Source organism: Dreissena polymorpha, chromosome 5 (assembly GCF_020536995.1).
Source record: "Dreissena polymorpha isolate Duluth1 chromosome 5, UMN_Dpol_1.0, whole genome shotgun sequence".
NCBI lineage: Eukaryota > Metazoa > Mollusca > Bivalvia > Myida > Dreissenidae > Dreissena > Dreissena polymorpha.
In genome coordinates this window covers 102970141-102984546 of record NC_068359.1, presented here as the reverse complement: position 1 = coordinate 102984546, position 14406 = coordinate 102970141, and the positions used below count along the sequence as shown (strand labels likewise).

The window sequence follows — 14406 nt, the reverse complement described above, 5'->3', positions numbered from 1 at the left end:
CATGGTATAACTTTGGTATGCTTGGACCTAGAGTCTTCAAACTTGACATGAAGGTTGGCCAGGATTAACAGATGACCACTGGTCATTTCAAGGTCATTCATTTGAAGGTCAAGGTCACTGTGACCTTCAATATAAAAAATGTTAAAGTTGTTATAACTTTGGTATGCTTGGACCTAGAGTCTTGAAACTTGACATGAAGGTTGGCCATAACTAGTTAGTAACCACTGGTCATTTCAAGGTCATTCATTTGAAGGTCAAGGTCACTGTGACCTTGAATGTAAAAATGTTAAAGTTCTTATTTCATGGTATAACTTTGGTATGCTTGGACCTAGAGTCTTCAAACTTGACATGAAGGTTGGCCAGGATTAACAGATGACCACTGGTCATTTCAAGGTCATTCATTTGAAGGTGAAGGTCACTGTGACCTTCAATATAAAAATGTTAAAGTTGTTATAACTTTGGTATGCTTGGACCTAGAGTCTTGAAACTTGACATGAAGGTTGGCCAGAACTAGTAAGTAACCACTGGACATTTCAAGGTCATTCATTTGAAGGTCAAGGTCACTGTGACCTTGAATGTAAAAATGTTAAAGTTGTTATAACTTTGGTATGCTTGGACCTAGAGTCTTGAAACTTGACATGAAGGTTGGCCAGAACTAGTAAGTAACCACTGGACATTTCAAGGTCATTCATTTGAAGGTCAAGGTCACAGTGACCTTGAATGTAAAAATGTTAAAGTTGTTATAACTTTGGTATGCTTGGACCTAGAGTCTTGAAACTTGACATGAAGGTTGGCCAGAACTAGTAAGTAACCACTGGACATTTCAAGGTCATTCATTTGAAGGTCAAGGTCACTGTGACCTTGAATGTAAAAATGTTAAAGTTCTTATTTCATGTTATAACTTTGGTATGCTTGTACCTAGAGTCTTCAAACTTGAAATAAAGATTGGCCAGTACTAGAAGATGACCACTGGACATTTCAAGGTCATTCATTTGAAGGTCAAGGTCACTGTGACCTTGAATGTAAAAATGTTAAAGTTGTTATAACTTTGGTATGCTTGGACCTAGAGTCTTGAAACTTGACATGAAGGTTGGCCAGAACTAGTAAGTAACCACTGGACATTTCAAGGTCATTCATTCTAAGGTCAAGGTCACTGTGACCTTGAATGTAAAAATGTTAAAGTTCTTATAACTTTGGTAGGTAAAAATGTTAAAGTTCTTATTCCATGTTATAACTTTGGTATGCTTGTACCTAGAGTCTTCAAACTTGACATAAAGGTTGGCCAGTACTAGAAGATCACCACTGCTCATTTCAATGTCATTCATTTGAAGGTCAAGGTCACTGTGACCTTCAATGTTAAAATGTTAAAATTGTTATAACTTTGGTATGCTTGGACCTAGAATCTCAAACTTGACGTAAAGGTTTGCAAGCACACTTAGATGACCACTGGTCATTTCAAGGTCATTCATGAGATCAAACTTTCCTAATTGTCAATTCAAGTTCATATTTGTGACCTTAAATGTTATTGTTGTTCATGTATATGCATGCATTCAAAACATAACACAAGGTTTGCTCATGCCTTGAAAAGTACTTACATTTCATTTTGACCTTTGAACAATATTTCAGTAATTTAAGTATTGCATTGACAAAAACACGAAAGGTACTTTCCTGTCATTTAAATAAAAAATCCGGCTTCAATGCGGTCATCTCCGACCGCGGAACTCTTGTAATACATTTTTTATGAGAGTATGACGTTAGTCCACCATTTACATTTTTCAGTTTTTTAATATAATCATATTTTATGGCATTTCTTACTACAAGAAAGGACGAGGCTGTCCAGTAACCTGGGATTGTTGGCTGCATTGCACCCCCTCCCTTCCTCTTTGACACCCCAGCTTTTCCCCTTCAAACTCGAAGAACCATGTCGGACTGGAGTGCACGGTACAGGGCCTTATACCATGATAAACACCTATTTAGCCCTATCCAGGACAAAGTATTGTCGACTTTGTGGAAACTGCTAATTTTGTTCCTTGGAGTACACTAAATATTGTTATAACTGCTATTTTGTGTAGCAATTTCCTTATTTTTGTGAAAAACTGCTATTTTATATAGCAAATTGCCTTAATTTTTATCTCAATATTGCTATTCCTACACCATAGCAACCATTTTACTTTGTATTGCATTAATTCATGTTAAAATTGCTACTTATATAGCAAATAACCTTATTTTTATATTAAATTGCTATTTTATATAGCAAATTGCCTCGGTTTTTCTGTTTAAATGTCATTTTGCATACCATACAAGGTACTTTAGTATTATTTCCTCCATTGTTTTCACCAATATTTTAATAATATTGGTTAGATTAGAGCTTTTTGGGTTTATTTTAATGCATCTCGGTAATATTTGGTCTTTTTACCATTTTACATCTTACCATTATCAATTTTCCTTCAATAGTATACAAACTATTTTTCATTTACCGTGCACTCCCTCTGGTCCAGGGGGAAAAAACCATTGTAGACTCCATCACCACAATTACCTCCCTTAGTACAACTGAGTGACACCACCTCTGCTGGCTCTTCTTTTCCCCCACCCACATCAGCCTACACTTCCAAAATCTCTCCTTCTTTCAACCCTCCAGGGTGGCAACATGTATTTTAAATATATAAATGCATATAGTTCTGTACATATTGTAAATAATGTACCTTTTGTACAAATTTAGCTGTTTTTGTCTCATTTTTAACTGTAAAGCACATTGTCTTACCCTTAATTTTTATGTGGCCCTATGAAGGTGACCGTTTGGAGACACGTAAGTTATTGCCCTTAACATATAAGTTTTTTTTTTACTAAACCCACTTTTAAATATTGTTTTAATGCCACTCTGGGGGGACCTCTCTTCTCCATAGCCCAATCCTCCTTAAGTTCCATACAGACAGGGTCTTATGTTGGAGCATTACGGCTATATTCCCTGTCTGCAAGTGTTCAACATTGAGCCACATACATAAACTTGTACTCATTATTTTTTTAACAACTCAATACTCAATTGCAACATTAATATATAATTGAGAGTTATACTCCCTATGTGTTATCGTATATTGTCTTTTTCCTTTCCTTTTCATATAATTGCATGTACACATGCAACTTCACTTTACATTTGAGAGCTGTTAAATCAGGCTCTGGCATCCCTATTAATTAATGTTCATAGATATAAACATATCTCACCAATGATTAGATCTTGTTGTGTGGCATTTAGTTTAAACTGTAAATATACACATAAAAATGGTACTTGACTATGTATGTAAACATATTGTGGCAATGTTCAACCACTTTGTGATCTGGAAAATCCTCAAGTATTATAATTGTATTACTCAAACATATTACACATCTGTGTATCCCTTTTTCTATAAGACTTATATTAAAATAGTCCTATTTGAACTCTAACATTTAAAACACAGATCACAAAGTCTAAAGACTCCCAACAAACCCATTGCAGTATATACTGAACAGTGGGTCTGGTAATGATGATGCCACATACAACAGTATGTGTGTTTTCACCATCTTTACTTATAAAAATTGGGCTATTCTTTCTCTCTCTCCTCCTTAAAAAAACAAAACAAACAATAACATACAATAACAACATCATATTAATGATAATAATTAATAATAAGCACAGTAACATAACATAAACATAGTAATTTATAACTATAAAACAAGTCCAAGTTCTTTTGGATTTATCATCTTTTTCTTTCATTTATATTTTTGCATATAAACTATTATTGTTTACTTTTTCTTAAAGTACAACGTCAGCCGTGGGAAAATCTATTTATAAACGGATTGACCTACTTGCAATCCTTAATGAGAATTTTCGGCCAATCAGCGCCATCGTTTTATAAGTGCATCAACCAATAAAAACGCCGCTTTTTAACAGCGTTAGGCATTGTAAAGTACTGCGTCTTTTTAACGCTTTTTATAAAGGTTAGATATTTTTAAACTAATAGATTTTTATTAAGGCACCGCACCAACACTGCAAAGTTTTCTTTTTATACCAATGGTACAGCCCAGTAAAATCGGGCTGTCCATTTTATGGCCGTTTTCGGCTTTTTTATGCAGAGTTCTATGTTAAGCAGTGTGCTCGGGCAATGGTTTATAACCTAAGTCACGAGGGTAAACAATCCCATTAGTCAGTTAGTTTTATCTATTCAAAACTGCACCGGCAGCCGAGCGCGGCACCCGTTATGTGGTGCTCTTGTTACCTAATATGACTGTGCTGAAATATATTGAACACTAGAAGTCACATTTTGTGCGAGTTTATGTCTGAAATGCAACCTATTGCACACTTCTTGCTCAAATCGTTTTAGGTCTTTGAGGTCTCAGGTGAGCACCTGAGGGCCTTTTGTGCTCTTATGTTCCCTCCAGTTATAGCATTTTTTTTCAGTTTTCGCTATCATTTACAGCTTATCATTATTGTAATTTTGTAGTTTTCATGACATGACTAGATGGTTGTTGTCAGCTGCAAACAATGCAACTGATGAGCCTGACCTCTTAGTTTTGACCCTTGTCTGTTGAATGATTTTTGAATGCGCTTTTAAATAATGAGGTCACTTTTGATCAGAGGACATTTTTGAACTTCATTCAGCTGATAAAATGTGATCTGGATTTTATGTGATGACATGCTACTATGTTGTCAATTTCAGGAGCATAAGCTGCCTGAAGTTTGTCCAGTGAACAACAGGACATCAGACTGGCTATGTCAAGCTGAATCATTCAACTGCTATGGAGAAGAGCAGTTCCACTGTGCCCAAGTTGCCGACATTGAACCGGGGAAAGTCAAATTTATGAGGAAATGTACAAAGCCTGTTACCTGTGCTCCTGGTAATGTATTCACTGCCTTTTGCAGATAGCAGATTTAAGTAAATAGGTTGGCATTTGAGCAAAGGATACTTTTCATTATTTCAACTGTCCAGTCCTTTTCATTACTTTGTAGTTCACATTGCAATCAGATGGTTTTGAAGAAACCGAGCTTTGGATGTAATGAATTATGTAAAAGTCATTTACATTTTCACTGTGAATTTCTTTTTGAACAACTATTACACATTAGAAATTCAAAGTGTGTGAAAATGAGAATGGCATCACACACATGTGGTTTATGTTTGCTAATGCTATGTCATTCATGTGTATGGTATTAATAACAATGACAGGTCTTCTGATTTATATTAATGTTTTATTTTTTGCAGGGGAAGAGCCTTATGTGAAGCAAGGCAAAAGTACTCCACGGTGTGGGCCCTGTCGGGATAAAAAGTATTATAACCCTCACACACTGCTAAGTTCCTGGTTCTCACAATGCCCTGAGAAAAAGGTTAATCAATGCACAGAAGAAAAGTTCAAGAAAGACTGCGGATTAGAGCGGGGAGGTTTGTCGTGGAAACAGACTACACAAAGTGACGGCTTGTGTCGTTGTGATTCCAGAGCGGGCTATAGGCCAGTGGATTTTGATGAAAATCCAGCAAAATATTTGTCCGATCATTGCTTTTATGAATACGTTTCCTGTGTACATTTTACTTGTACACCAGGCATGGAGTTGTCCTTAGGTATGTTTATGTGATTGACTTTAACTTATTTTTTTAACAAAATTAAGTTAATCTGAATAAAATTGAATGAAGTAAATTAAAGGTCAAAGTTTAAATAATCCACGTCAAATCTGATAATAAATTTTTACTCTTTTAGATTATCGTTGTATACATACATGTCTGGAAGGCTATAGTCGCTCAAATCTGTCTGACGTATGCAGGAATCTCTCGTAAGAACATTTGTGTATATAGACACAATCATAATTGTTCCTCTATTGCATGAAATGAAATTTGCCTGATATTGCCATGTTCCTTGTGATATTTCTATCTTTCTGTTCAAACTTGTAATTGGCAATATATCATAAATAAAAGACCACATGCTAGAATATGGTGTGTCTTCTTATCTTGCTGTTGAAGTTGCACTTTGTTTATATTTTAGAGATTTATGTAGGTTACCTATTTTTCTGACATTACTAGTATTATTTAACAGAAAAATTGTTATATCTAAAATTAATAAAAAAAATGTTTATTATTTTAGAGATCAAACAGAAATACCGCTTTTGACCATAACAAATTTAGAACAAACAAAAGGATCAACAATGACTGAGTCTTCTAGGAAACAGGCCACACCTACTCCATTTAAAAATGGTAATTTAGCCATATTAAGTGTGGAATACCAGCTAAATGTAACATTAAACAATCTGTGACAAATGAAAATTATCACTGCCATTGATAATATTATATGGACTGTTAAAAGTTGTAATCTTCTATCATCAATTATTAAAAATAGCAATTTTAGCAGCATTGACACCCCCTTCCCACCCCTAAACAAATTTCAAGAATATCTATGTGAGATTTGAAGTTTATGAATATCAGCTTTACTGAGAATTTAATTTGATGGCTCAGGCATATTATTTCCTTTGTGTGTTTAAAGGGGCCTTTTCACAGATTTTGGCATGTATTGAAGTTTGTCATTAAATTCTTTACACAGATAAATGTAAACACTGCATTTAAAAAGCTCTAGTACAAAACAATTACAACAATAAATAAAGTAAAAAATGTTCCCCTCAACTGGTTTTGAACCACTGACCCCTGGAGTAAAAGTCTATCGCTTAGACTAGCAACCCCAGCAGACCAGATGCTTATCAGCTGGTCAGTGGGGATTTTCCAATAATTGATATGGTCATCGCAGAAAATTCATTAACTCTTCATTATTAGATTTTCAATCTAAATGAAATCATAATGGCATTTATAAGTATTAAATTTGCTTTCCAATGAATATAGTTTCGATTAAGTATTCATTAATTAAAGCTTTTAAAAACATAAGTTAATTCAGAATATCTTAACAATCAAGCAGATCGCTATCAGTTCTGTTTCCGATGGGCCAGTTTATGACACATACTTGCTCATTTCTTTGTTCCGGGTCATAAAACTCTTATGAATATTAATGAATCCCACATGCTTAGACTCGTTTTTGATTGGTCTACAATCCAATGTTTGTATCATAGCTGTATCTTAACCAGGAGCAGAGAAAAAAGTCCCCAAAGTTAATGCCAATTATAATTAATTCGGCTGAATATTTTTTTAAGATACACATATTTTCTTAAACTGCACTCTTTACTCTTTCTAATGATATATAAATCATCATATTATACACAGTTTTAATCACCCGCATTAATACGTAAACACCGTACATGTGCTGGCATTTACCAATGCGACGCCATCTTTGTTATTTCACGAACGCTACAACTCTATAACCAGCGACGTCTTCTAATTTCCCAATAAATACCTAACCGTCAAACTTAATCCTGATCGGAATCGATTTGTAAGTAAATATTTTATTATATCTTAACGATTTTATAACATTAATGGTATTAAAATGACTAAAAATCATTATGAAATGTAGGGACAAGCAATAAGAAAAGAACGATTTTTTTTATGCTAGCAGGTGCCCGAAATGCGAAACACATATACGCCTATAAACATTAAATATTCAATAATTAACGCACAAATACGGTCATATTTTATAGAATATAATTTTATTTGTTGTTTTATGCAGTTTTAGTAAAGAATTTGTGCATCTATTACGTGTTTTATCGTTATTTTCAATTGGTACGAAATGGGTACGGACGATCTGTTTGTTGTGGGCCGGTTCGTACCGAAGAATAAAAATCGGAAAATTAACAGTTTTTGAAACTATTTCGAAACATGAATACCATACTACAATCAATAAATAACTTGACATTTTTTTGTTGTATTTTTTCAGGTTAAAAACGATGCAGATGTAGCCAATATGGACTTCCCGGGTCCAATATGTCAGACACTTGGCATCTGTTGTGAAGATGTGAGAAATAGATCATTGCAAAAACTTGACTCCTTGAACAATAGGTTAGTGCTGGAAATTAATGAATTTTGCAAGAAAGAAAATTTGACAGTACAACAGATAGTTGAAGTTTTGGGATGTCTAAATGACAATTTCATTAATGCAAATGCAAAGGCTGTGCACAGTGCACATAAAGATACTGCGTGTTGCCGAACAAAAAAGGAAGCTTATAAGCAGGAAGAAAATCAAGGGGTTTAAAAGCGTAAATGAGCATTCAAATTCAGTATTTACATCTCCAGCATCGACCAAGAATGTGCAACATATGTCATCGGCAGAGCAAGTGACTGTATGTGACCACAGTTGTGAAAGTGATTCAAGTGCTTCACTACAGACAGAAGAGGGTGGTGCAAACACTATTCAGACTTGTGTGGGGTTAGAGAATTGTAGAGAAACATTAACTGTAACAAATACTATTGAAACACAAACTGAGCATGAAGATGTTAATGACGGTGATATTAAACAGTGGAATTTCAATAAGTATTTAATATGTCAACAACAGAAACGTCTGACGAAAATCAAGTACATCATCAAAAAGCAAACATCCAAAAATGAGTTGCTTCAACAAAGACATGGACATTATTCAATAAAAAATGTGAATAAAAGAGACGAAACAGCAAAACAAAATAAAATACAATTGCGAAAGACTCTGAGTGAAAACAAGAACCTGTGCCGTCGTTTAAGACTTGTTAATGATAAATTGACCCAACAGCGGAACAATGTACGAAGACTAACAAAAGAACAAATAGACAGTTCTCAGCAGATAGTGAATCTGCAAAAACTACTAGACTCAGAAAGGGCTAAGAAAGTATCTGCTCAAAAATCAAACAGTAAACTTAGGAATAAGGTGGCTTTTTTGAAAGGCAAAATTTCTTCTTTCAAAGCTGAAGGTAATGACAAATGCTTGAGCATCAAAAACATGGAGAAAAATGAAAAAATCAAGCAAGTGACAAATCTGCTCTGCGAAAAGGATGTGCAGCTGTCTGAATTGACAGAAGAATTGAACGAGCTTCAAGCATCTCAGCGGAAGGTTGAAACAAGGTCAGCCAAGGGTGCCTTTGCAAGCAATGTTCGTGAATGTGTTATTCAGTTAGCAGGTCTTGAGGTTGCAACTGAAAAAGTTACGCCAGTCATAGAGGTTGTTGCAGAGACACTATTTGACCACAAATTTGTAAGCAGAGAACTTCCAAACGCCTCCACAGTTCAAACAATAATTGACGAAGGTCATTTCTTAGCAAAAACTTTCATTGCAACAAAAATTGACAAGTGCAATAATTGGGGTTTGCACAGAGATGGGACGAGCAGAAAAAGGAAGAAGATCATTGACACCTCAGTCACCCTTGACAGTGGTGAAGTTATGAGTTTAGGCTTTACCAGTGTTTCAAGTGAGACAGCAGCTAGCATTACAAATGTAACCCAAACCCATTTGTCAGAATTAAGTGAACTCCATGGTGCAGTCAACCAAATCGTTGATCAAGACTACATTATAACTTCATTGAAGAAACTGTCATTTACTATGTCAGACAGGGCTGCCAATGAAAAGCTTGCCAACAAACTACTAAATAACTGGCGAACAGAACTGTTAGGACAATGTGAACATGAAAATGATGTTGCATCAGTGAAAAATTTCCATTGTATGGCCCATGTTCTTCTCGCATTTCACAAGTATGCATGTGACGAGATCAAGTTGTTTGAAAAAGGCCTAATAGAAGAAGTGGGGCCAATAGGGCGTGACAGCCTTCCAAGGTTCAAGTCTTGGCGCAAGACGGGAACTGTTGTGGAGAGGGTGGTTCGGACAACCTCAGATTCTTTTGGGCCAGGTGGCAGTTACCTTGGGCTTCGAGATAAGTGGGAAGCCTATTGTGCTACAAAGGGTGTGAAGTCGAGGATAGGCAATTATAAAGACAACAGATTTAATTGCCTTTTCGAGACAGAAGCCCAAATTGTTGTGCATCACGCTGATTTCCTTCATGTACTCAATACTGCTAGTACTCTAAATCAGAAATTGGTATCTGTGAAAGCAGACTTGGAAACCCCAAGCGTGATGGTAATGCTATCCTGTTTAGCATTAATTTTTGTAAGGGTAACTGGTCCATTTTGGAACCTCATTGTTTCTGGGACTGTGACCTACCTTGATGTTCACCAACATGTGCAGAAACTTCATGCTTACCTCCATAGATGTGCTGTCAACCCGCAGAACATTGACAATGATTGGATTGACGAGGAACATATTGTTGTACATGAAGACCTCTACCTCCAGGCCCTGAATAACACCGACATGGAAAGTCCAGTATTCATTTGTATGATGAAATCAATCTGCAGTGGAATGCTTAAAGCAGTCGAAAAACAAATGGCAGACTTTTTACCGAATGGGTTATTTGGTGAAACACCTGATGCCTCTACAGTAAAGAGCACAGCTTTTGCTCCATTGACCAATTTATCATGTGAGCATCACTTTGGAGACCTTGACAGCAGCCAGAGAAGGAGACCTAATGCCTCATTTCATCATCACTCATCTGTGCAGCTGTTGAAGAGAAATAGGCGTCAACTTTCTGAGTGGCTCTCAGGAATGGACGAGCAGGAAAAAGAAAATCTATGGCTTTCAGCTAGAAAAGGCGGGAAACAGCTTCGGTTAAAGCACCAAGCACAAGACAGGCGTGTTCACGAGGAAATTGTTTCATTGATGAATTCAAATAAAAAACAAAAAACATCTATCGACATTCCAGACTGTGAAGAAGACTGTGATGAAGAAGAATTCGATAACACCGATCAAAACCAGCTTTCCAGTCTTCTACCTGATGTAAATTCTGTGAAAGTGAATGACTATGTGATCATAGCTTATCAAGACAGGTGGTATCCTGGCTGTGTCAATGCATTGAAAGAAGATGACCAGATATGTGTGAACTTTATGACAGCCAGCAGACAAGCAGGAGTGTTTGTCTGGCCCATCAGAGACGATAAGCAGACTGTAGAAAAGAAGTTCATTCTGGATCTTCGCACCGCGCCAGAGTGCATTAACTCAGGACAGCAGTGGTTTTTTCCAAATTATGAACATTATAAAAAATTGTTTAATCAGTACAAGAAATTGTTCTTTTAAACAAAGAATGTACTACAAGAAACATTAGTCATTACTGTTGTTTAAACTTTCAGAGCAAAAGCTTATGTATACACATGTATTGTACAAAATTTATGTTGTATAAAGTTGTTGTATGGTACTTTATCTTCGGTATTGATTTTTACTGGACAATAAACTGTTAAATGTGTCTTTTAAACCACAATAACTTTGTTGTTTGTTGTTATATAGTATTTTTGATGTAAAAATTGGATTCCTTGTGAAAAAATACATAGGAATGTCAAGTTTCAACCAAATAAGACAATTATAACAAAAGTTAGAGCAAAATAAGTTATTTTGTTTCACGAACGAGGTCCGCGAAACGCGCACATATTATTTCCAAAATGTTCAGCCAAAAATTCACTGAAAAAATCAATTTTGAGCAAGTTAAAAAATGGCATAACTTTTGAACCAGTCAATATATTTTAAAAATTCAAACTGATTTAAAAACTGCAAATCAAAACCTACAATCTGATAATAATCATTTAGCAAAAAAACATGTTTGAAAAAATCACTGGGGTTGCTACTTAGACCACTCGACCATCAGCGCTCATACAATGAGTGATGTATTTTATACTTTATAAAAGCAATACTTGTAGTATCACAAAATATAACGACAACAACAGCATTTTCCAATTTTTTTAATTGTTTCACGTTGCAACGCTTTTTGATTTTCAGGTTTTTAAATCGTCAAAAGATGCATATAATGAATATTTAAGTGCATGGTAAATGTTCTGTATTACTGTTTCCTCACAAATATCATAACTACAACGCAAATTTGAGAATCTGAAACAATTTTTTTTAATTTGACAATTTAACAAAACGTGAAAAAGCCCCTTTAAGTGTCTTCAAGACAACAATTTGTTTTAATGATGAGGATTTCCCTTGAAACTCATCATACAACATAATTTTGCATTCCCCAACTTTGAAGTATTTCATCAAATGATAAAAATAATGCATTTTTTCTCCAAACTGCCTTACTACTATGAGGTAATAACAATTTCAAGTATTTGCACAATTTCTTTTGAATGTCTTGACTTATCAAATCTTACATATATTTTCTAATTATGAAAATTGCTGATAATGGTTCTAAGCATAAAGTACTGTGATTAAAAACATGTTTAAACCTTTATGATACATGATTTTATTTTCTGATAATGAAATCCAATAAGATTTAAAATAAAAGCAGAAAGAACTAAAATCTAAAAAGCATATTGGAACTCCTGGTTAATGTTTACAAAAACTGCACACACCTCATTATCATTAATTAGTGTTTATTAAGTTGGAATATAATGCAATAAATTGACTACAGCCTTACTACAGACATGATTAACGATATTCTTTTTCAGTCACAAAGTCAATGGAAGATAAACAAGACATGGCAGTTTCAATAATCATACCATTTTCCATTCTTCTTGCATTAGCAGGTAACTTTGTAAATATAATTGCTTTTTTTAATAATGTTGATCATTAAGTACAGTTTGCAAGTACGGATGATGTTGAAAGTATTATGCATCTTAATTACTATATATATTTATATACCTGGCCATGAAGTGTGAAGTGAGGATGGGGGAGGAATGCTCTTTTGAGGTCCTTCAATCCATAATGTTTTCATGTCTCATAGAGATTTGTGTTTTTGAGACAATGTGCAGACAGTATTGTAAACTCAGGCCAGCACAAGGTCTAGGTCACAATGAATGTCTTCTCAATATGCCCTTTGAAGGATTATCGGGAAACATGACTAAAACATTTATTTATTTGAGATGTATAGAAAGCATGGGTTGGTGTAAGATAAAGGTCCCACTTTATGGTGAAAATGCTTGAGTCTCCATCTATATGTTCCTTTCAATATACCATAAACCCTTTAAGCATGGTCATGAAACTTGGCTTAAATCTTTTGCTCATTACACCATATGGATAAGTCATCTAACAAAATTAAGTTCACGACTTTGAGGTCAAACGGATCACAGTTGGGTATATAGCACTTCTGTTGACTGCTTTGTTGATTTGAATTTGAAACATTATTAGATGTTTTTCTTTAAGGAGCACAATGTAGACTGCTTTTTATTTGGGGGTTGATATATAAAATAATTTGCCTAATTATAGTGAATGTCTATTACATATTCATAGTATCAGCTTGTGCTTCTTAAATGCTGTAGAGATTATTTAGACGAAAACAGATCTTCAGATGGGTTTGTTTTCTTGAACGATAGTGTCTAAAAGGATTATTCAAAGGATTTGTACATTTCTGGAGGCAAAATGGCATTTCAACATTTTAAAGTCTCACATTTTAATGCTGAATTAAGACATTGTTTAATTTGTTTGCTTGTTAATCAACCACTGAGTAAATATATATATATATAATTATGATTCCAGCAGTCGCAGTTTGCCGCATTAAGAAGTATTGTCCATTCTGTTGGTGTGCTCATGAACAGCAAAATTATAACAAGAGGAATAAAAAGACAGAACCTCAGCAAGATGAAGCATCTTCCGAATCGGTGCAATCGCTCTTAAGTGAAGAAAGTGTTTCCAACTCTTCAGGGTCGTTAAATGTCAAAGAATGTTGCAGTTCAACTGTGGATGTACATGATGTCACTCCTGATAAAGAAGACTGTCAATGTCCTAAAAGTGGTACGACAATTTACAAGAAATACGTTATTAACATGAGCAATTGTGTGAATGTGTACAAAGGGTCCAACAACATAACTTTGGCTGATGAGATGACAGTTGCAACAACAGACCTAAAAATGGTAACATTTTTCAATTAGTCATTGATTCAATTCTTAAGTTGTTCAGTAAGAACAATGCTTAAGGCCAGTGTATCTGAGAGAATGATACTTTTAAAGAGATGCAACAAGTTAAGAGGTTAATCTTTCATTTTAACATAAAACATGTATAATTAATTAAATGCATTCATGAAATAATCATACAAATTTCATTTCTAGTGCTCAACATGCTGCAAATTAATGCTGTCAAATGTGTTATACACGATTTATTTCACAAACATGATGTGGTTACTTTTGTAACCAACATAAGGTGTCATAAAATCATTTTGTTGTTAAATACATGTTGTGTTGTTTGACCTTTTTTTAAAGTATATTTTAACAGATTGAAAGTTTTCCTAATTAACAAGTTAACAGGTTAATTTACTGGTTGTAATGAAAGGCCAACAGGTTAATGTTAAATTTACCTTTTGCATCCATATTTATGCCTCCCTTCAAAGAAGAGGGGGTATATTGTTTTGCACATGTCGGTCGGTCGGTCAGTCCACCAGATGGTTTCCGGATGATAACTCAAGAACGCTTAGGCCTAGGATCATGAAAATTCATAGGTACATTGATCATGACTGG

General features: G+C 34.8%; 2 protein-coding genes across 2 annotated transcripts in view; both read left to right on the top strand.

Moving 5' to 3' along the window:
* Nucleotides 1-14406, top strand: part of LOC127831522 (uncharacterized) — a 34497-nt gene that overhangs the window by 17071 nt on the left and 3020 nt on the right. Inside the window, exons 4-9 of the mRNA XM_052356505.1 lie at nucleotides 4692-4869; nucleotides 5232-5585; nucleotides 5722-5794; nucleotides 6103-6212; nucleotides 12406-12483; nucleotides 13748-13806. Of these exons, the coding sequence (XP_052212465.1) occupies nucleotides 4692-4869; nucleotides 5232-5585; nucleotides 5722-5794; nucleotides 6103-6212; nucleotides 12406-12483; nucleotides 13748-13806 (852 nt within the window). The remainder of the gene's footprint in view (nucleotides 1-4691; nucleotides 4870-5231; nucleotides 5586-5721; nucleotides 5795-6102; nucleotides 6213-12405; nucleotides 12484-13747; nucleotides 13807-14406) is intronic.
* LOC127832644 (uncharacterized) lies at nucleotides 6688-11225 on the top strand. The gene is made up of 2 exons (XM_052358246.1): nucleotides 6688-7389; nucleotides 7831-11225. The coding sequence occupies exon 2, from the start codon at nucleotides 8033-8035 to the stop codon at nucleotides 11039-11041; it is 3009 nt and encodes a 1002-aa protein (XP_052214206.1). The 5' UTR covers nucleotides 6688-7389; nucleotides 7831-8032; the 3' UTR covers nucleotides 11042-11225.